The 22,191-nt window shown below is 46.6% G+C and overlaps 6 protein-coding genes across 6 annotated transcripts; 1 reads left to right on the top strand and 5 right to left on the bottom strand.

Annotated features, from left to right (window-relative positions):
- Window positions 1-160: 160 nt before the first annotated feature.
- LOC131263686 (protein melted) lies at window positions 161-21,314 on the bottom strand. The gene is made up of 8 exons (XM_058265927.1): window positions 21,175-21,314; window positions 7,481-7,803; window positions 7,152-7,400; window positions 5,862-7,084; window positions 5,045-5,801; window positions 3,778-4,698; window positions 3,508-3,690; window positions 161-1,027 (listed from the first exon to the last, which is right to left on the bottom strand). The coding sequence occupies exons 2-8, from the start codon at window positions 7,583-7,585 to the stop codon at window positions 953-955; spliced, it is 3,513 nt and encodes a 1,170-aa protein (XP_058121910.1). The 5' UTR covers window positions 7,586-7,803; window positions 21,175-21,314; the 3' UTR covers window positions 161-952.
- On the top strand, window positions 1,721-3,412 carry LOC131263690 (46 kDa FK506-binding nuclear protein). Its single transcript, XM_058265933.1, has 2 exons — window positions 1,721-1,876; window positions 2,043-3,412. Exons 1-2 carry the CDS (start codon window positions 1,867-1,869, stop codon window positions 3,164-3,166), a joined length of 1,134 nt encoding a protein of 377 aa, XP_058121916.1. The 5' UTR covers window positions 1,721-1,866; the 3' UTR covers window positions 3,167-3,412.
- LOC131265342 (chaoptin-like) lies at window positions 9,730-10,953 on the bottom strand. Its single transcript, XM_058267601.1, has one exon. It carries the CDS (start codon window positions 10,951-10,953, stop codon window positions 9,730-9,732), a length of 1,224 nt encoding a protein of 407 aa, XP_058123584.1.
- On the bottom strand, window positions 13,687-15,006 carry LOC131265341 (chaoptin-like). Its single transcript, XM_058267600.1, has one exon. It carries the CDS (start codon window positions 15,004-15,006, stop codon window positions 13,687-13,689), a length of 1,320 nt encoding a protein of 439 aa, XP_058123583.1.
- Window positions 15,477-16,682, bottom strand: LOC131265340 (leucine-rich repeat-containing protein 15-like). Its single transcript, XM_058267599.1, has 2 exons — window positions 16,088-16,682; window positions 15,477-16,021 (listed from the first exon to the last, which is right to left on the bottom strand). The coding sequence occupies exons 1-2, from the start codon at window positions 16,680-16,682 to the stop codon at window positions 15,477-15,479; spliced, it is 1,140 nt and encodes a 379-aa protein (XP_058123582.1).
- LOC131265339 (leucine-rich repeat-containing protein 15-like) lies at window positions 17,158-18,566 on the bottom strand. The gene is made up of 2 exons (XM_058267598.1): window positions 18,542-18,566; window positions 17,158-18,473 (listed from the first exon to the last, which is right to left on the bottom strand). Exons 1-2 carry the CDS (start codon window positions 18,564-18,566, stop codon window positions 17,158-17,160), a joined length of 1,341 nt encoding a protein of 446 aa, XP_058123581.1.
- Window positions 21,315-22,191: the final 877 nt, after the last annotated feature.

Below are 22,191 nucleotides of genomic sequence, written 5' to 3'. Positions count from 1 at the left end.
ACCACTCTGGGTGGAGCGATAAAGGAAACGTGAGAAGGAAAAATGTGGAAGGTAAACGATGAAAAATAAATGGAAACTAAGTTTAACACCAAACCCCATCTCGCGTTGATGGACTTTACAGCGCGTGAACCGAAAGAAATAAATATCACAATAAAACCCATTAGATGTAGCAGTCCGGTTTTATTTGCTTTTGATTTAGGACGATGTATAACGAACGAACGTGAATAAATTATCTACTAAACTCGTTACTTTCAGCTGCGCGCGTCCGGCTGGATGTAACCTCTATCTAGCTTATGGTCTAAATTCTGTAAAAAAGTCAACGTTATACGTCTGTAGAATGTAAGTACGAAGCACAGAGCTCCTCTTGCAGCTGAACACAAAACGAGAAAACCTTCGTTCGCTAGAGGTTGATTGTTCGCAATAAATCGTGTGTCGGATGAATGTCTCACACGGCGGGAAAAAACATGTTCCGCTTCGGATCCGCTGCCTCTGCCTATGTTTTCTTCTTTCACACGCCATCGCTCTCACTAAACGTCTCAAATATTATTTAAAAAATTTACTTAGAAATGTATCGTAAAGATGACAGCCATAGGTTTGATTGATTCCCGCACATCTTTCATTCGTTGATGCTACCTACGCTTCTTATGCGGGATGAAATCTCTTCGTTTTAAGTTACGGTAATAAGATGTAGAAAACGATCTAGGTGTCTTACAAAAGTATAAATGCGCTTAAAACAACTCTATTTCCTATCGCTAACCGCTTAACGCCGGAGTAAATTGATAAGAAATTGCAATGCATGCTGCACTACCCTTTGCCGTTTGTTCCCCACAAAGCTCGTATTTAAGTACTTTTGTTGGCTGCGAAATGTCTTTTTGATACGTGATACTGCAAGTAGCAATATATTAACTCTGATTAAGTATCTCGAATTCTTCTGTTTCTTGTGCGTAACGTACTAGAAAACCGTTCTGCTGTTGCCAATGCTTCTTGCCGGCAGGCTGTTCGTGCGCGTTGTTGGACTATCACGGGCCTATAAAGAAAGATAAAAATAAACAGTTGAACATGTGGACATATTCAGGAATTTTACTGCAACACCAGGCACAAAAGGACGCATATTTCAAATGAAATTGTTCTAAAAATTCACAAACAGGAAATTCACTTTCCGTTGCACGAAATTTCGAATTTTCACGGTACCAAGGTTTATACATTTACGCTTCACAGAAGAGCTGTCAGTAGCAACACCCAAGGTACAAGAGGTGAGCTCATAGGATCGTTGTGACTTTGACAATCGATCTGAGTTTTACATTATTTTTCTTAAGTGTGATTCCAAGATTGCAGCTAGAAATTAGAAAGAACTAGCAAGTGCCATATTTAGGCTAACAATTCGTGCTACATTCTGGTAACAGTGCACTGGCAACATTACCGCACTACAACGTCACATTCTATAACTTACTTTGGCACCCATGAGATGTTGGTTTTTTGTTATTGAACTGTTTCGTTAGTAAGTAATGGCAGCATTCTACTTTGCCTTAGGGTATCCGTTGCAAAGTAGCAGTTGCAACATGATAATTTCATCATACAAAGTCCATTGCAATATGGCTGCCACAACGATGCAATGGACCCACCTCTCAAAAGGCCAACCTTGAGTTTGTGTCAAACTGTCAACCGCCAAACCGGGTGTTTGCCGCTCTTCTAAAGTCATTCGTTCAATAGCTGTCAGATAGAGCAACACGCTTGTCCGTCGTACCTCGTTTCAACTCTTTCAGTGTTCATAGTCTTTGTCCGCAAGTTTCCGGGAAAACGTGCGCTAACAGCGAATCTATTTTATCGTCGTTCATAAAAGCGTGTAACAGTTAAAAAAGTCACAAAATGTTCTGGGGTAAGTCGTTTTCGCAAACTTTTGTACCGACCGAGCTGTTGGTGTTGCTTTTCCTTCTTGGAACTGAATACATGCGGTTTCCTCCGGGGGGTCGAATCGATACATTTGTCTGCCATAGGGGGCTCATTGTAGACTCAAAGTAACATTCGCGTTACTTTTTCCGCAGGATTGATCGTCAAACAGGGAAAGAAGTACTCCAAAGTTGTGGAGCAGGATTTCCAGTTGACCCACGCCGCGCTGGATTTGACAGCTTCCTCCGGCGATGTACAGGTTATGCTGACGACGGATAACATCACATACCTGCTGTGTACGCTCAACAAGAGTATCCCGCAAGTCCGTTTGGACCAGCAGTTCGCCGCTGGTGACAACATTAGCTTCGCCACCAAAGGCCAGGGTGTGGTGCACCTCACCGGAAATGTGCTCCCGGACGAATTCGGAGACATGGACGACGACGACGAGGTTGATGACGAAGAGATGGAGGAGGAGGAAGTGAATGGTGATGCCGGTAAGGTGCGTAGTGCCAAGCAAGCGGCTAAGGTCAAGGTCGCCAAAGAAATAGCTTCCGGCGAGGTGCCGTCCGACAGTGATGAGGAAGATGCTACGTTCTCCGAGTCGATGCTTGAGGATAGCGTTACCAATGGCGCTGACGAGGATGATGACGACGACGACGAGGACGACGATGATGACGACGACGAGGACGACGATGATGACGACGACGACGAGGACGACGATGATGAGGACGATGAGGACGATGAAGATGACGACGATGAGGAGGAGGAGGAAGAGAAGCCGGCCCCGCAGCAGCAGAAAAAGGCCGCTCCCCAGAATCAGAAGCAGGCAAAGCAGGGAAAGGAATTGAAGCAAGCTAACGATTCCAAGGGCTCGCAGAACGGAAACGCTAGTCCGAAAGATTCGGCCAAGGACGCGCCCAAGAAGCAGGAGGTAAAATCGGTACGCACCCTGCAGGACGGTCTGGTGGTTGAGGACCTTAAAGTCGGCACTGGACCCGAGGCCAAGCCGGGCAAGAAGGTTATGGTGTACTATGAGGGGCGGCTGAAGTCGAACAACAAAGTGTTCGACAGCACCAACAAAGGTCCGGGCCTGAAGTTCGCCCTCGGCAGAGGAGAAGTTATCAAGGGATGGGACCTTGGTGTGGCCGGTATGAAGGTGGGCGGCAAGCGCAAGCTGATCATCCCGCACAAGCTGGCCTACGGACAGAAGGGTGCCCCGCCGACGATCCCACCGAACAGCACACTTGTGTTCGAGGTGGAATTGCGGAAGGTGTTGTAAGCGTATTTTCGTATTCTTTTCTTATTTTCTCTTTAAAACATCGCATTTGAACTCATGTTTTCCAGTAATACATTTCCAATCAGTTCTCAGAATCGAAGAAAACTGTCTTCTTTTTTTGAAGATACTACGTTCTCTTTTTCCAAATCAAAACCAGCGGGTCTATCAAAATGTTGAAAAAAAAAACTACGAACTACAAATAGACGTTAAGCCCTTTATACTTGTAATAATCCACTGTAAAACAATAAACTAGCGCAGCAGAGAACTTAGCTGTGGCCATACTCAAACTAAACGCAATGCTTTGGGAATGCGGGAAGGAAAATGATGACAATCCATCCACCTACCTGCGAATGCGCGAGAACGATGCTCAAACATTGCACCCACTCTTCCGCCTTGTTACCGTCCTTGGGTTTCAGGATGAGCGTTTGGTCGCCGGTGAAGATTTCGAACGCCTTCGGTATGTTGCGGGCACCCCGGGACACCTTCACCGAGCGGATCTGGTTTACGTCGATACTTTCCCCACCGGCCTTATGGGAAAAGAAAATAAGTAGAATGGAGGCATGATCGACGTGAACCTGTTTGCATAGCATTAGTTTTGGTGTTGAACTACTAACCTCACTCACAGAACCCTTGCACGAAAGATGTGCCCCGGAGAGGGTAAAGTAACGCGTTCGCCAACGACGGAAGAGGCGCCATTTCCCCTTCTTCTCCTTCAGCTGACCCTCGATGACTGGCTGATTGTTGCCGTGCAGGAAACCCATCGCCTTCTCCGGATGGTGGCACAGGAAGCAACCCCACTGGAGCATTTCCAGATCCTCGGTGCTGTCGCCGGTTGAGGCCGCACCAGCGCCACCTCCGGCTGAAGTTGCTCCAACGCCGGCACTGCCGGATGCCGCTTTGCCCTGTGGTTCACCCGACGACGACGCTTCCATGGTGCCACTGGGATCAACCGCCACGGGACCCATTTCGAACACATCGAAGAACCCGGCATGGCGCAGCTCGTTGACCAGTGCGTCCTGTTCCTTGCCGTTCGGAAATGCGCTGGTGACTAGCGTGATGAACGTCCGGTTCTCGCACTTGAGCGTGTCCCAGCAGTGCTTCAGGCGGCTCACGCTCGGATCCCAGCTGCTCAGGGCGTTCTTGCCGGCCCGCGCTTGTAGATCCAGGAACATCAAGTGGATCCAAGTGCGCGGGTTGCGCGTCCGCATCGTGAACATGGTGCGCGAGTAGAGACAGTGCGGACCGCGCACCTGGCAGGCAAAGTGTAGCTTCGCCATCTTCTTCGCCCGCCGCTCCTCAATGATGCACTTGGCCGGGGGAGGGATCTGTTGTGCCACCGCCTCCGTGTACGCTTTGATCTTGTCCAGGTGCTTCTCGCAGAAATGCTGTATAGTGTCGCGCATCGGGTATGGTTCGAACACGCTCATGCGCTGGTTGACGGAGGTTGCCGTGCCGGAGGATGCGTTCAGGATCGTGACGCTGCGATTATCGCTTCGGGGACGCGTTGTGACCGTCGCTGGACCGGAAACGATTACCTGACAAAAAACATTTCATCACAAATCCTTCAATCTTATTTGCTGGGTGAAACTTATTTAATATGTAACGTTTTTGTTTTGTGTACCAATAATCAACACTAGATGCTGCTTTCGTGGCAACTATTTAAAATAATTTAGCTATAGTTTGGTGGGAAATCGCATGTTGCCATGGAGTTTTCTTCATATGCCTTAAAATCAGCAATTCGTTGCTATAGGAGATTTCTTTGGTTACTTATTTGTAGATAAAGTTAAAGCTAGCATAAATTCCCATAAGGTAAGATTTTACAACATAGCCCAAGTTTTCGGTTCTAGTGATTCAAAACAAGTGTCAGTGGTTTTGCATTACCTGATTGCCAGGATCTTCACTCGAATGCAACGATAGTGTGGTTGTAAGCTGTGGAGACGTTTGCTGCGAGTGGTTGTTGAACATCGTTGGCGAGGCCGGTGACGCATGGTGTACCTGTATGCCGATCGAACCCGTCGACTGGTTGAGTCCACCGAGTGAACTCTTTCCCCCGAGCGCACCGGCCGATCCCATCGGTGTGTTGGTGTTGGGACCGTGCGAGTATGGCCGGGGTGCACGTGTCGGAGACGTCGTCACCGTGACTCCACAGGACGTGATCTTGGTTTGCGGAATACCCCACTTGTTTTCACCCGTTATGGTCACATGTTGGCTAAGGGGCGGTGGCACGGAAGTACCGAGTAGCAACCCTCCAACACCACTCCCACTGCTGCTTGCCATTCCCTTGATGGCCATGTTTCCGCTCGAGTGATGACTGTTGTGCATCATGATTCCATGCGGCCCATCGGTCGTGTTTGTGGCTGTCGCTGGAGGGCCATGGCCATTGGTTGTTCCGCTAGCGACAGGAATTGCGTTCGGTCCGATTGCAGGTGTCGCAGTTTTTTCCGGGTCAATCGACGCTCCGGCACTCATTTCGCCGTTGAACTGGTTAATGAGTTGCGACGAGCCGAGGCGAGATTTGTGCAAGCCTCCCATCGAACCGCCCGCGTTGTTAAGACGGGTCGTGCTCTTGTTGGCACCGCCGGAGTGCAATCGACCAGTACTGCGTGAATCACCCAATTTTGGACGGTTTCGAGTGTACCTACGGGATGTGAAAGATAAGTTAATATGAGAAAGTATGAGAGGTTTCCCAAAAACTAACCCTGTGTGATGTGGCGTCGGTGAGACAACTGTACCACCTGCTGCCCCTCCAGAACCGTTCACCGCGCCCGAATTCGAGATCCCATTGGCCGAATTGATGAAGTTGGTAAGCAGCGCCGGGTGAATGGTGGAGCTGGTCCCGTTGGAAGTGTTGATGACCGTCGTCGATATCATAGGAGTTGCGCTAGCATTGTGCGTTCCGCCATTGCTGATTACGGCCACGTTGGGTGTTTTGGAAATAATCGGTCGTCCATGGTCTAGCAGCAGTCCTTGGTGTTGACCAAAGCCAGACGGCACACCGCCAATGCCAGCGCCTCCCAGAATGCCACCCGAAGTGGCCGCACTGCCATTGGCGGTGGAGCCATTTCCCGTGGAACCATGGAGCCCATTCCCCGAAGCGACCGGGTGCGTTACACTGGTGTTTGTCGGTGTCGGCAGGGTGGCGGAAGAGTTCAGGTTCACGATAGTGACCCCGCCCGAAGTGGTCTGCTTGATCTGGCTGTTGTTGTTGCTGAGCTGACGCTGCCGTACAACGGAGGTCACCTTGTCGGTGAACAGGACCGGGTACTTGGTGCACAGTTTGGTCGCTTCGTTTAGCAGGATCGTCTGCAGGGGTCGATCCGCCCGTGGTAGATGTTCCAGCACGAAATCGAGCGCAACCTGTGCCCGGTCCTTACCGGAGCGACCGATGGCGGAGAGAATTTGTGCCGCGAAGCCCACCGTCTGGGGGACGCCGTGGGCGATCAACTTGAACGCTTCCGTGTACTCGGCCAGTTTGATCGGCTTTGCTTCGGCAAGCTTCAGCAAAACAAGCAGTGCGGCGGCCGATAGCGGTGGCCTTGTGGTTGCCAACTCGAGCAGCGAAGGAATGCTTTCGGTTAGACATGAAGGGCGTAGCTTCGCGATCGTCACCAGCAGCTGCAGGATGACGAGCTGCTCCTGCAGCTCACAGCGGGGTACAATCTCGACAAACTTGGGACCGGCCGCATTGATTGGATCGGGGGTGGCTTCGTAGATTTGCGACAGCACGTGACACAGCCCGTAGTTTCCGCCCAGCAGCGACTCGAGAATGACGTGCACGTGCGGCGACAGCAGATACGAGTACTCGATTGCAGCCGACGAAAGGTAGCTGGCCAGATTTCGGGACAGCTCCAGGTTGCCCTGGTTCAAAAACTTAACCGCGACCGGTAGCGTCACTTCCATCACGACTTTTTTGTTGTAATTCTGCAAAACATTAGTAAAAACAGGTGAACATATTGTCCATACGAAACGTGTTTGCAACATCCCATACCAGGAAAATGCTGGAGATGATGTCAGAGGAAATTTTGGCATGCGGCGGATCCACATCCTTCCCGGACGGCTGCAGGTTATACCTTAGGCAGGTTTCGAGCAGGTTCACCAAACCCGCGCAGTGCTTCTCGATCGTGTTCGTCTTCTTGATGCAGGACGTGACACGATTGATGCAGATCTCGATCACCGACTGATCGTTGCTGTTCTGCAGGTAGTCTTCGTGGGAAATGATGGAGGAAATTTCCTCCAACTGAAGCAGGCGAACGAAACCCGACCAAGCCGTGAGCGATACATTTGATTGTATGGTATATTTCATTTCGTTATACTCACCACCTCGGTTAAATCGTTAACAATCTCATAGTCCGCGATGGAAAACAGTTCCCCGGCGCGGGACAGATCCCTCTTGGAGAGGACGGTCGTGAAGAGATCGTGCATTGTGGTTGGATGGAAGGATTCGTACCCTGTCTACCAGTGTTTCCTACATGCAGTTGGCACATGGACGGGACATGGAGCCTCGAATGTGTTTTAAGCTCTCTCTTTTTTTTTGCTAAAGCAACATTAGGTCGGTTTTTATTTTAACAATATCACTACAGAAACAGGTTCACACCAACCCTATTCACATTTGACACACATTTTGTTGAGCAAACAAATCCCTGGGAGGAAAGAAAAGAGTACAGTTTAAATGGTCCTGTTGAATGTAAACGCATTAAAGCAACCCGCTTCCAAGGCAGGGCGTTTTAAAAGAATAAACCGTTTAAACGCTTCATGAAATGTTAATGAAGGCAAGACTGGGGACAACTTCGTTGGAAGAAGCTATCCAGTGTGTTGCAGACTTGGGGATGAAATTAAACCGTGTCATTAGAAAGTGTTCCGTCCGAAGAGGTGTTCTGTAAAAAAAAAGGGAAAAACAAAAAAACATTTAAAAAAAACAGGAAAATGTATTTTTTTATGTATTTTTAATTAAATGTATACGTAACGTATATATAACTTGTTAGCAATTCTGACTAAGAAACACTAACTGAGAAATCGACTACCCTGTGTGCCACAATGCACGTTCATTGACCCACAACGACCACTGCACCGGTCTGGTGGCAGATTTATGTATAGACCACTTCGCCTCAGTTCCGGCCACCAAAAGTATGCCACCACACGCTGCTGCTCACCGTCCTGAAGCAATAAACACATATTTACCCTGGACCACATTAGCCTACCGGAGGGCGGGACACCGAACCTGTCGGGCGTAATGTTTCGGGGATTGTGCCCGAGGCGAGAAATAGCATAACATGTGAACGCATTCCGATGCGAATTCCTCTCGAGGCGGAAAGACACACGAAGGAATTATTAATAGAAAATGATTATGAGGATTACTCCGGAGGGGATGACAAGTGGCCAGGGAAGGGGGTGTGGTGCGGTCGGCCGAAAACGGGTTGTTCCACTATACGGCGTTGTTCGGTGTCGCAGCTGTCGGTCTGCGATGACACCCGGGTTGTTGGTGTGTGAAATTCGTTTCGGGATCCTCTGTCCCGGTGAAAGCAACTGCGACCAAACAAAAACACAACGCCACACTTCCCTCTTGGTGTTAACTATGGGCTTTCTGCGGTCGAGACATGAAATTCACGAGTTTGTTTTCATTTTTGTTTTTGCAGCTCAAAACCGAAGATCGGAGCAACATCGGTCTACCGGTCTAGCGGTGCACACAATCCCATGTCAGAACAGTTATGATGACGGAGTTCAACGACTCCATCGCTCGGAGCAATCTTCACCAACAACATCGACGCTTTCCGCTTGAACCGTGCCGGCTCCGACATTCGCAAATACACTCCTCCCTCGTCTTTCTGCTCTCCGGCAGCGGCAGTCGCTCCACGGTATTGGTTTTTTTAATTCACACCGACCCAGGAGAAGATGTTGGGGCACTTCTTGAGACTCTCCTCACTGAACGGGGGAGCCAAAATAATTACCGCCTCCTCCGATGATAGTGAGCAATCGATTGCATCATCATTATCCGCCCGTGTGCGCCAGTGGAATCGAAGCCCAGTCCCAGAGCTTCGGGTTTCTGCGCTCATCAACAGGAAGATTCTAATTATCCCGCCGGCGAACGAGAAGCTGGATCGCGAGCATCTGCGCGCATCTTTGACGATGGAATCGATTCGAAAAATGAAGTATACTGCATAAACTATCAATGACAAAGGATCAGATGCATCATCTTCTTCGGTCACACTTCGATTAAGAGCTTACTAGACTTTTTCCCTTGGTGCTCGTGGATAGTCAGTCCCTTTCGTACAGGGGAGAGACCGGTCTCGGTTGGGATTCGAACCCATGCCGTCGACGGACCGCCTCGGTGCTCGTGGGCTGATTTTCTAACCGGTGTAACCGGCCTAAAATATATTTAAACCAATTGTTGAACTTCTTCTTTATCATATGAATCTTTTACATTATAGAAAATGTGTCGGTAAATGATTTCGATTTACAAAATAAAACTTAATCGAAAAAAACACCACATGCACAAATGCCTAAGGAGGCCGTGCAAACCCGTTAATTTATTTTTTATTTTTTTTAAGCATCATAAACAACGCAAATGATTAGTTGAAACAACAAGCTTTATTTTTGTTATTGTAGGGAATCGAGCCGTTTGTGGGGCATTGGTCTGTGATCCGAATGGTGTTTATGATGAGACGTGCCTCGGTAAGTCGGTTTTTCAGCGACAGAAGGGTGCTGCATTTAAGGGGATTGCCATCCAGAGACAGCTGCACGTTTGGGAAACGCTGGAAAAGCGTTGGAACGGTTCTAAACAAATTGTTGGACAGCCCGATTGCGCTGATATTGGGGAGTTCACATCCAGTCAGGTTGATCGTCGTTAACCGGTTTTCCTCGAGTACCAACAGCTTCAGCCGGGGCATTGTGATTGGGGTGCTGGCGTGGACAAATTCGATTTCATTGCTCGAAAAGAAGACTTGCTCTAGCGTCGAGCTTATAGGGCGCAGCATGCTTAGATCAACCCGTTTAAGTTTGTTCTGTGCGAGCGACAGCACGAGCCGGTTGGGAAATTTGCCCAATTGAGTCGGCACATTCGTAAGAGCGTTCTCGTCCAGGTTGACCAAGGACAACTCAGAGAATGTAACGTTTGCTAGATTAACCGAAGAGATTTTGTTGTAACTCACTAAAAGACTCGTTAGACTGGGAAAGATTATAGGAGCGGAAGCTCCGAGCTGAGTGATTCCGTTGTTGCGAAGATTGAGCCGTTTCAGCTCCGTCAGAGAAGCAAATACCGCCATATCGAGCAGTTCGATTTGGTTATTCGCAAGGTTTATTGTCGCAACGGTCAACTCGGCAGTATCCTTGTTAGCGGTCAACGGAAAGAGCTGCCGAATCTTGTTCTCGGCCAGATCGACATCCCTCAGATTGCGATTTGCGGCCAGCATGTCCATTCGCAACCCGGTCAGAAGGCATTTGTTGATAGCCAGACGCTGCAAACTAACCATATTTCCCAGAGTTGGCGGGAGTCGATCGAACAGACAGTCTGCAATGGACAGTCGCTCTAGGGCACCGTTCTGGCCGGCGGTGAATGTTCGCAGAGCTCCACTGCCACCGATGTAGAGTTGGGTGATGGTGCTTCCGGAAGGCAGCTGGAACACCGTGTCTCGATATTGGACGTACGAGATGGAGTCAGAGTATGCTCCGATGCGCAAAAGGAACGGCCCCGATGCTGAGCTGCTGACGATCAACTTCTCGATGCGAATCGACGCGAAGTACTGGTCCTCGTCGTCTATGATCCGGCGTAGTTTCGCCCCACCGTCCGAGGTCATGTTCAATTTTGTGAAGATGCATACCAGAAAACCTGTCGAATCGCACTGGGCCAGACAAGGAAGAGCCAGACTTTGGAAGCAGATGAAAAACACTAGCACCTGTACTGGAAGCAAGCTTAGTTTTCTTCGATGAAGGGGCGAGCGACCCATTCTAGACCTCGACAACGGTTTGTACTTCACTAATACTGGAAAAGAATCGTCTAGCTCATATATATTATACTTTTTTAACAACACTCAAATTTCAATCAAAATTAAATGTGATTTAAGGATCACAATTACAATAATTTACATTTAGTACGCCATTAGTTTCACGACTGTCCACCTGTGTTAAAAAAAAAACAAACTGTGAAAAGTGTGTTTTATATTACTACGTTTCTTTTTGTATTTTTACAAAAATTATTAACTGGTTCAATTGATGCTCCTTCTCTTCTAACTGAAATCTTCGTCTATGCACCAAGTTGAGCCCACCGGCCCAGATCTATATTAAGCGCTTCTTTTCGTCGTAATGTTTTGTGTTCTCGTGATCCATTGCTTCCGATGGCTACCGCTTGTAATGCGTCTGTTCCAGCTTTGGATCTAAACCCTCTTCTTCTTGGCATAACGACCATATATCTTGGTCATGCCTGCCCGTTAAGGGTTTGCAAGACTGTTTCCCTTTGTGTACGTGGATAGTTAGTCCTCTCGTATAGGGGTCTGGTCTCGGTTGGGATGCGAACCCATGCCTCGTCGCTCGTGGGCCAATTTTCTAACCTGCAGAACCGACCTGATAAATATTTAAAACCAATTGTTGAACATCTTCTATGAACTATGTATAAGTAACGCGTTAATTGCTTATTCCCAAAAGCAAGAGTATGATCAGAGGTAACTGTGTTGGTAGCTGGTTCGGATTTACAAAATAAAACTTAATCGGAGAAAACTTCACACGCTCAAATGCCTAAGGAGGCCGTGAAAACCCATTAATTTTTATTTTATGTGTTCGAGAATCATGATTAGCTGTAACAACAACCTCTGTTATACTCATCGTAGGGAATCGAGCCGTTTGTGGGGCATTGGTCTGTGATCCGAATAGTGTTTATGATGAGACGTGCCTCGGTAAGTCGATTTTTCAGCGGCAGCAGGGTGCTGCATTTAAGGGGATTGCCATCCAGAGACAGCTGCACGTTTGGGAAACGCTGGAACAGGGTTGGAACGGTCCTAAACAAATTGTTGGACAGCCCGATTGCACTGATATTGGGGAGTTCACATCCAGTCAGGTTGATCGACGCTAACCGGTTATCCTCGAGTACCAACAGCTCCAACTGGGGCATTGCGATTGGGGTGCTGGCGTGGACAAATTCGATTTCATTGCTAGAAAAGTAGACTTGCTCTAGCGTGGAACTAATAGGGCGCAGCATGCTTAGATCAACCCGTTTAAGTTTGTTCTTTACGAGCGACAGCACGCGCGCGCTGGGAAATTTGCCTAATTGAGTCGGCACATTCGTAAGAGCGTTCTCGTCCAAGCTCACCAAGTACAACTTAGAGAATGTAACGTTTGCTAGATTAACCGAAGAGATTTTGTTGTAGTCCACTGAAAATCTTGTTAGACTGGGAAGGATTATTGGAGCGGAAGCTCCGAGCTGAGTGATTCCGTTGTTGCGAAGATTGAGCCATCTCAGTTCCGTCAGAGAGGCAAATACCGCCATATCGAGCAGTTCGATTTGGTTATTCGCAAGGTTTATTGTCGCAACGGTCAACTCGGCAGTATCCTTGTTAGCGGTCAACGGAAAGAGCTGCCGAATCTTGTTATCAGCCAAATCGACATCCTCCAGATTACGATTTGCGGCCAGCATGTCCATTCGCAACCCGGTCAGAAGGCATTTGTTGATAGCCAGACGCTGCAAACTAACCATATTTCCCAGAGTTGGCGGGAGTCGATCGAACAGACAGTCTGCAATGGACAGTCGCTCTAGGGCACCGTTCTGTCCGGCGGTGAATGTTCGCAGAGCTCCACTGCCACCAATGTAGAGTTGGGTGATGGTGCTTCCGGAAGGCAGCTGGAACACCGTGTCTCGATATTGGACGTACGAGATGGAGTCAGAGTAGGCTCCGATGCGCAAAAGGAACGGCCCCGATGCTGAGCTGCTGACGATCAACTTCTCGATGCGAATCGACGCGAAGTACTGGTCCTCGTCGTCGATGATCCGGCGTAGTTTCGCCCCACCGTCCGAGGTCATGTTCACTTTTGTGAAAATGCATACCAGAAAACCTATCGAATCGCACTGGGCCAGACAAGGAAGGGCCAGACTTTGGAAGCAGATTAAAAGCACTAGCACTTGTACTGGAAGCAAGCTTAGTTTTCTTCGATGAAGGGGCGAGCGACCCATTCCAGACCTCGACAACGTTTTGTACTTCACTAAACCTGGAATGAACCGTCTAGCTCATATATATTATACTTTTTTAACAACTCCAATCAACATTAAATTTGATTTAACGTTCATAATTACAATTGGAACACATTTAGAATGCGATTAGCTTCACGACAGTTCCCCTGTGTTGCAAAAAAAAAAAATTAAAAAAGTGTTTTTGTATCCCTTATGTAAGGCTTATTCGTAAGGGATAAATACTATTCGAGACACTAATCTGGGATTCGAACATTTTTATATTTTCGACACTACTACATCTGAAAGTTTATGTCAATATACTCTTAGATGGATATACATGTTCACGTTATCTCCTTTTTAGAGCTAAATTCCACTAACCAACGCAACAGTAATTATAACCACCATAAGTGATGAACAAATCCGGACATCTATCGTCTTCCCAGGCGTAAACGCTAATGATTTGAAACGATTCCAGGTGTAAATGGTGCGCCTTGAAGTTATCGCATTTAATCGGATTTACTTCCACCGACAGGCGCAGGTTCGGGTACTTCCTGAAGACTGTTGGCACGGAAGTAAACTGGTTATGAGCCAACGTAAGGTAGGAGAGTTGCGGAAAATCGGTACCATTGAGATCTATCCGATTCAGGGTGTTATTGGCAAGGTAGATCCATTTCAGCTGCGGTAGATGAACAACGGGATTGCTTACGGTTACACTGTGGATGTGGTTGGATTCAAGCAGGATGGTGCCCAAAGAAGTCAACGAACGCAATGAACCGAAATCGAACGATGTAATATAGTTGTTGTTGATGGATATATAGGATAGAGCTTCCTTTTTGCCCCAGCTAGACGGCACCTCGGTAAAGTTATTATCGTTCAGTGATATTGTTTGCAGTTGGGGTAAGGTAAGGTGCCTCATGTCGATCGTCTTCAGGTGGTTCGAGTCGAGATACAACGTAGTGAGATTGTCTAACGTAAATGAGTGCTGTGTGTCTAGTACCAGCAGGCGATTATGGCTAAGATTGATCCTAATCAGCGCTTTAAACGGAGCCCAGCTAGACATGTCCAGGTGCTCGATAAGGTTTTCGGACAGGTCTATCTCTCTCAGCTTCAACTCGGTGTTGGCATTTTTCAGAGGCAGTACCCTGGCGATACGACTATTCGTGAATGTCGCATACATGAGCTCAGCATTGCTGGCAAGCACCTCGAGGGACAACATCTCTATATGGCTGTACCTTATCTGAATAAGTCGCAACTGGCGCAGCTTGCCAAGTGTCGATGGAACACGATCAAGCAGGCTGTGGTCGATCACCAACTCCTTCATATGATCGTTCGTTCCGTCGACTACAAATCCGTGCAGGTTTTGTGCCCTGTTCAAAGTAATGGACTGCAAGGTGTTGTCGCTGAGTAGCTGCATGACCGGTTCGTGATACACATCGAAACTGATCTGATTGACCATCAAAGCGACTCGCTGCAGAAAGGCCCCGGAAGGAGGGTTGACCACGATAAGTTTTTCAATGTAGTATGATCGAAACGGTGCGCTTAACATTTCCGCTTGCAGCTTCACCAGACCACCAGCAGATATGTTGACTTTGGGAATAAAGCAACTGAACTCATCGTCGTTGGAGCACTGGGCCTTGCAAAAGCTTATAGAAAATACACAAAGCAGGAATGCTAGGACTAAATCGGAATGCATAGTTAAAACTCGCGACTTTATGGATGTCCTTTGAATGTGATGAAAGTACTACAGAATTAATGCGATACGGAGCAGCATTTTATCTCTCTTCTCCTTGTTCAGTGAAAAAAGATCATTAGCATATGATAAACCAATGTATCACTGACGTCCAGACGTCCTAGTTAAATTATGATTAAAAAATAACCATCGGTGAAAACAGATGCTTCACTATTCATACAATACCAATTCCTCGAATGATCTATTTCCTATGAATTCGAAATCATTTACTAATGCCTTTTTAATAGTTTTCGTTTTATATGGATATCTATTGTTCAGCAAGCCTTTTCAGCTCTATGATCCTCCACTACACCAGGTTCATAATTTAGATCTGTTTCTCAGGACCAAGGTTATGAAAAATGTCCAAACACCAAGACTGTTTTAAGTGGTCCACAAAATAAATTGTCTTATACTTTCCTTTAATAACTTCCACATCAGGTTTGTTTTTGTAGCTCTTTGGCGATACAGCAAACGAAGTTACCCTGGTCGTTATAGATAAAGTTCCCAGCAGAGCATAAATCCTTAGCTGTTCTGTCGAGCATCAAACGGCCACTAGCGATCGCTGTCTTGTAGGCCTGAAGCATGTCGCACTGTATTGGATTATCGATCAAGTTCATGCGCAGCTCAGGATAGCGTATAATAACACCCGGCACCACCCTCAGCTGGTTACTGTAAAGAGCTATGGACTTAATGCTAGGTAGTTCGCAACCGGTCAGGTTGAAACGGCGCACGTTATTTTGAAACAACGCCAACGAGGCTAAACTGGGTAGGACTAGTGGCACAACGCTGCTGTAGACGCGCTCGGTGTTACAGTTGTCGATGTCAATCGTGTTCAACATTGGTAAGCGGGCTAGAGGAGCTAGATCGACGTCTTTGATGGAGTTATTGCCCAACGTGATCCACCATAGACTCTTGAGCTTCCCCAATTGTGTCGGAATCGAACTCAGTCGATTAAAGTGCAGTAGAAGCCTAGTGAGCTCTGGCAATGTCACCCGTGTTAGGTCGATTTTTTATATATTACAGTACGGAGATTAGAGTTTATTACGGGCAGGCAACGTCACGAGAGAGCTGCTATCGATGGATTGAATTGGGTTCTCTCTCAAATTTATCTCAACCAAATTTGGTAACGATCGAAACACTGCCATGTCAACATGCACGAGTCGGTTGCCGGCCAGTGAAAGGTATGCGATAGGCAGGATCGCGTCCTTGCCACTGGTTGGAGAAAGCTCGGTAATGCGACCTTCATCGATGTAGAGATACTGTAAGGCACGATTGTTCAGGAACGCATCGAAGTTCACTCTGCCAACGTTGCTCTGATAAATGCTTAGTGCTTGTAGAGCTCGTATATTACCGATTGTTGTTGGGATCCGATCGAGTGACGTTTCTACCAGATCCAGTGAAGTAAGCCAATTATTGATGCCGTTTACCACGAACGAACGAAGCCCTTTGCCCTGGATACTTATTTCGAGAAAATCCGTTCCTTCGAGTATCTGAAACACCGGATCTTTGTATCCTAGTAGATACAGTGAATCTGCGAACTGGGCCAAACGCAACAAAACTGATCCGGATGGTGCTGAGGATAGGATCAACTTGTTGATTTCTATTGTCGACGCGTTAGAAGAGCTCCGCAATACTGCCATGCCATTCTTGGTTAAATCAACCAATTCTAGGATACAATAACTGCCCGGTATGCAGGAATCGTTAGATGAGCCGATTCCGACCAGTGTCACAAAAGTGACAAAAGTGAAGAAATACGATGCACCCCCGGCTATGGATGGAGGAAGGAATTAAAGAATAAATAAAGAAAATGGCCCGTCCGCTATTAACTATGTACGTACACTTCATAGCTACTGCCTTAAACACACTACACACGTTTGATAGTCTTCTGCCTAGTCTAGTCTAGATACTAGATAAAACGTAGTGCGAGCCTTGTGCCAATGGAAGTGGTATGCTCAGTACCAACAGTTGGGTTGATCTTTAAAAAAACATTACAACTTCTTGTTGTTATTCTGAGTAACAAGTCAATAGTGATAATTGATGGACTAACCAGTGAAAATAAGATAACAAAATGGACTAATGCATGGGATATTTAAATTGCCATTATATCTAACGGCCTTATGCCTCACAGCATATCGTTTGATTTATTTCCGAAATTCGAAGCAAAGTGTTGGAACATGTTTTCCCCGAGTTCGCCTGTTCGAATGCCGGTCGAAGCTTCCGCGCGACAAGTTGAACGCGAAACTGTTCTAAGCTGGAACATTTGAGGGGATTGTTTCTGATGGCTAAGGAAAGGACAGGATTTTGCTGAAAGATCCCCGGGGGAATCCGTTGGAGCAAGTTGTCATGCAGGACCAGCGTGAAGAGATTCGACATTTGACAGCCGGTGAGATTCAGCTTTGAGATACGATTGTTGGAAAGGTTGAGTAATTTCAACGATGGCCACCGAAAGGCCGGCCCACTCGAATAAACAGTTTCTAGCTGGTTCTTTAGCAGATAGATTTGTTCCACGGATTTGAGCGATCTAAACCAGCTTATGTCCAGTGTCCTCAGTCGGTTTCCTTGCAATCCGAGGGTGATCAGTTTCGGTAACGTGTTCCAAGTGATTGGCAGTTGCGTTATGGCATTATCAGTGAGCATGAGGACTTTCAACTGCGACAGAACGAGCTGGTTGATCCAGGACAAATCGGTTATATTGTTCCGCTCGAGAGTGAGTGCTTTCAAGGCAGGAAAGTTGGTGGTTTTGGTCGATGCTAGCTGCTTCAACCGATTGCCCGTCAGCGTGAGGCGATCGAGTCGCACGAACGGTACGAACAGGCTCATGTCCAGGATCTCCAGCCGATTCCCTTCCAGGTTTAACTCTACGAGCGAGCTGTTGCCACGAGTGTTACTGAGAGTAAGTCGGGTAATTTGATTGAAGGCAACGTTCACGAGCATCAGTTCGGAAGCATTTAAGAACGCATCCAACTTAAGCTCGGTGAGTAGACTGTATGTTAACCAGATGATTCTGAGGCCACGCACTTTGTCCACCATCTGTGGGATATGATCGAGGGAGGACTGTTCAATGACAAGTAGTCTTAGCCGACATTCACCACCGATGATGAACGACTTTAAGGAAGAAGCGTTTCTCAGCGTAAGTTCCGTAATGTCTACGTTCGCAGGAAAAAGAAATACGCTATCGCGGTACACATCGTAGATAATACTCTTTGCTAAGAGTGCCAAACGTAGCAAGAACGGCCCAGAAATCAAATTCGGTACAAGAAGACGCCGGATTCTAACCACCTGTGATGGTTTTATACTGTTTACAGCCGCCCGGAGCTTATAGAAACCATCGTTTCCGAAGTCAATTGTAGCCAACTCGCAGACATAGCCTTTGCTGAAGTTACAGTTTCCTTTGCAGCATCTCACCAACATTAGAAGAAAAAATGGCAGCTCTAAAATGTGAAGAAAAATGTGCACTTAATGTATTCCAGAATCTTCCAAAAGCCGTATTCGTACTGACCTGGTAGATACTTCGGCAAACGCATTTTTTTAATGCCTACTTCGATACACCTTCAAGTTCTGTTTGGGGTGATGTTGTAGTTGAGAGGTGTTTATATCGGGTTGGTAGTCTAATTCACCCATTAAAAGCCGATCAGTACGCTAACCGATTCAAAAGATTGGATGTACCGTACATTCTAGAAATCTTTTCAAAGCGTATCCCGAACCAAATTATCAGAACCTTTATTGAACACAAAAAGTACGTTGTAATGGTAAGCACGTGATTACATTCAAATGTCAATGCATTCCAAAGGGTACAACAGTAAATGGAATATTATTGACCAAACTGCGCTCCAGAGAATCAGTTTCACAATTTAACTCGAATGAAAATGAGAGTAACAAAAACTTTCCGTTTAAACATATCCATCGTTAATAGAAACACGCCATGGATTGTGACACTGATGGCATCTATTTTGTTAGCAAATTTGTGTAAGTCTTAGCTTAAAGAATTTTAGGTTATCCCACTCTCACTAAATCTGCTTTCTTCATGTGACATTTCGGTTACAAACAGATGGGAGTTGTGCTATAGCATGTGCACAAATCAGGATAACATGGAATAAAGTGTGTGACATGGATTCGTACCGCGAAGTGTTGACGTACAAAGGAGTGACATCTTTCGAGACATCGGAATGGAATCAGACCTCCTTTACCATCTTAAGTTCCGCTTCGTTTGATATGTACTTCTTGTTCAAAGCACCAGTGCTGCGGAATATTTATATCCAACACAATCGGAAAACATTTCAGCTGCTTATCGACCACTGCGCCCTGATGGAAATTCCGAGGACAATAGGTTTGCTTTCCGTACTTCGAAGGTTGATCATACGGTTTTGCCTGCTGCGGTATCTCCATTTGAACGATTTCCTCAGCGTCCCACTATTAAAGACGGTGGACCTTAGTCACAACCAAATACTGACCATCTTCGAGCTACCCATCGCTGGGGCTCAACTGCCCATCAGAGAGTTGTCCCTGGTTAACAATAGTCTGCACTACGTCAACATGAGTTGGTTCGGCGCGATGAACGAACTGAAATGCCTACATTTGGACTGGAACCAACTGGAGGACATTGACGTTACTGTCCCGATGCCAATCCTGCAGGAACTTTCAGTATCGCACAACCAACTGCGAACGCTCAATTTAACACGCTGGAGTTTTCTACCGATGCTGAGAAATATCAATGGAAGCCACAATCGTCTTTCGTCTGCCCCGGCGGGCTGGAACTCGTTGATACGACTCGAAACGATAGAGCTATCCTTCAACCATATCGGAAGTTTCAACATGGATGACCTGTACCTCACACAGGTACGCGGTCTCAACTTGGCGGCAAACGAGCTGACCAACGTATCCACCTCGATGCTTCATCTGCGTGTTCCACTCGAGAAGCTCCAGATGTCCCACAACCGGCTCACCGTGCTGAACGTTTCCCGCTGGGGAATGCCGAACCTGTGGAAGCTGGACGTAAGTCACAATCGTCTTACCGAGTTGGGCGACGTGTGCACCCGCTTTTCGCATCTGACGAGTTTTCTGAACTTATGCGAAAATAACTGGTCCTGCCAATGGTTTAGGCGCATCCATCCGGAGGACTTAAAGAGGTTACAATACGGCAAGCTGTTAACGAATGAATCTTGTCCAGATCAAAAGTATATTATAACGAAACAAGAAGGGATCTGCTGTAGCGATTCTAATGTATGATTCCGTTATTTTCCAGCTGTATGGCTTATACATTAATCCCCAATAAACGAGCTACAACATGTGCTGTGTATCGGTAAAATACCTATCTAAAAATTTACTCTATGGGAACAGATAGTCCAAAAAGCAGTTCGATACGACACCTGACCCCTGATACGGTAGGTGTGATTTTCCTGCTTCTTCTGCGGATAGAATGGAGGAAAACATTGTGTAGCGGAGGCCTGAAAGAAACAAGTTCTTGCGCTGGACGTCGCAGGGGGGGAAAGATGCTGGGATGTGGGTGGGATGGACATGCATGATCGAAGCGACCGTTTCGAATGGCAGTCGTGGGGCGAAGTAGCGGATTTTAGTGACCCACTTTCGGGCTACGATCGGAGCTGAGCGAAGGAGCTCGAAGCCCAACCTCAGCTGAACTAGCCGCAAAAGCCTGCACGGAGTGCAAAGCTCTGACTACCAGTTTGACTATTTCTTAAACTTGCTTGCTCTGTAAGATATCACACACAACACGTAGATAATATGAACTGTTTATTGTCTCATCTGAAGGGCCAACATGTTTTAGAAAAATTTGTATTGTAAACCAGACGCCTGAACTAACCAACAACAAAACCCCCAGCGATCATTACGTAGATAGTACACACGATCATATGATAATCGGGCAATATTCCAAACGAAGAAGCAACGTAGGCACTTGCATTATTTTTAAAACACCTTTTTACTTTATGTGTGGCATCGAAAATGTATTCTTTACCTGTTGCTGTAGCGCTTGTATCCGTGTGAAAATTACGAAAACTATGTAAATAAATATCTCCAAATAACTGTTTCGGAAACACTTTGCACTTCGCGGAGGGGAGTGTCGGGGTTGGGGGGGCGCTGTGTTTTCATTCCACTGTTTTCACCGCGTTTACACACCACTTCTTAAGCACAGTTTTGCATGAACTTGTTAACAAACTGAACATGATCCTGGGTCGTCCGGTGATCGCACTGATAAGCAATGGAAAGCGTTTTCACTGAAGAAAACGGAAAAACTCCTCCACAACAACACGAAACGATGCAATAATACACGGTACCGACAACTGAATTCCACGACGGCTGTTTGACAACTGACAGTTTCTGAAGAAGCGAGATGTCAGTTTTCTTACTCGGGGTACACACTACAGCGCGACGTCCCGTCACGAAACGCGACGTCGCCTGACAGGCGGCCGAACTCCATACAAAAAAAATGTCGCACAAATCGCGCTAGTGTAGAAACAGCGAAAAACGCGACGTCGCGCTAGCTCTTGTCAAATGTCATTTCGAAACGTAGACAAACCGACAGCTGGACAAAACGTAAACAAACCGAAACACAAACGCGAATAAAACGAGCAATACAGTCTGTTCCCGAGTTACGCGGATTATGGGGACCAGAGAAATCCGCGTATCTCGAATTTCCGCGTATCTCGAATATTGCTTGACACATAGTTTATACTAGGAGTTAAGAGATCGAGCTCTTGTGTACATGCATCATAGAATATTCAAAAATTTTCTTTGTTCATTAATATGAATGCAATGCAAGCGTATTCAAACAACATAAATTGCAGCAAACGAAATAAAAAGCGTAAGTTATGCAAATGTGTAATTTACATATTTATTCGTGTGGTTGTACATCTCAGGAATTTAAATCGATGTAATAAACCCAATCTACTGTCAAACTTTGAAAACCGCGTATCTCCGAATCCGCGTAAGTCGAGAACCGCGTAACTCGAGAACAGACTGTATTCTCCACGAAACATCGGATTCTTAGTTTTATTGCTTATTTCTAGCCTTTACAAATGTAATTCAGTTATGAAACTTCGCTTTAATTGATTTTTTTACCAAATTTTTTTCGGGTGCCGAAGCGTAAACAAACTGCTCTTCAATAAGTAGGAGATGACGGAGAAATATATACCT

This window comes from Anopheles coustani, chromosome 2 (genome assembly GCF_943734705.1).
Source record: "Anopheles coustani chromosome 2, idAnoCousDA_361_x.2, whole genome shotgun sequence".
Taxonomy (NCBI): domain Eukaryota; kingdom Metazoa; phylum Arthropoda; class Insecta; order Diptera; family Culicidae; genus Anopheles; species Anopheles coustani.
This window is presented reverse-complemented; position numbering and strand designations above follow the sequence as displayed.

Bases quoted from the DNA above. Each gene is read 5' to 3' on its own strand.
- LOC131263686 (XM_058265927.1), bottom strand. From the start codon at position 7,585: ATGCACGATCTCTTCACGACCGTCCTCTCCAAGAGGGATCTGTCCCGC. The intron at 4,699-5,044 runs GTAATGCAAAAC...GTTTTTTGTCAG, and splicing joins GTGAAGATCCTGGCAATCAG to GTAATCGTTTCCGGTCCAGC. The intron at 1,028-3,507 runs GTAGGTGGATGG...CTTTCTTTATAG, and splicing joins TCGTTCTCGCGCATTCGCAG to GCCCGTGATAGTCCAACAAC.
- LOC131265342 (XM_058267601.1), bottom strand. From the start codon at position 10,953: ATGACCTCGGACGGTGGGGCGAAACTACGCCGGATCATAGACGACGAG.
- LOC131265341 (XM_058267600.1), bottom strand. From the start codon at position 15,006: ATGCATTCCGATTTAGTCCTAGCATTCCTGCTTTGTGTATTTTCTATA.
- LOC131265340 (XM_058267599.1), bottom strand. From the start codon at position 16,682: ATGGCAGTATTGCGGAGCTCTTCTAACGCGTCGACAATAGAAATCAAC. The intron at 16,022-16,087 runs GTAATAAACTCT...TGACATTGCCAG, and splicing joins TCTCGTGACGTTGCCTGCCC to AGCTCACTAGGCTTCTACTG.
- LOC131265339 (XM_058267598.1), bottom strand. From the start codon at position 18,566: ATGCGTTTGCCGAAGTATCTACCAG. The intron at 18,474-18,541 runs GTCAGTACGAAT...TTCACATTTTAG, and splicing joins TTTGCCGAAGTATCTACCAG to AGCTGCCATTTTTTCTTCTA.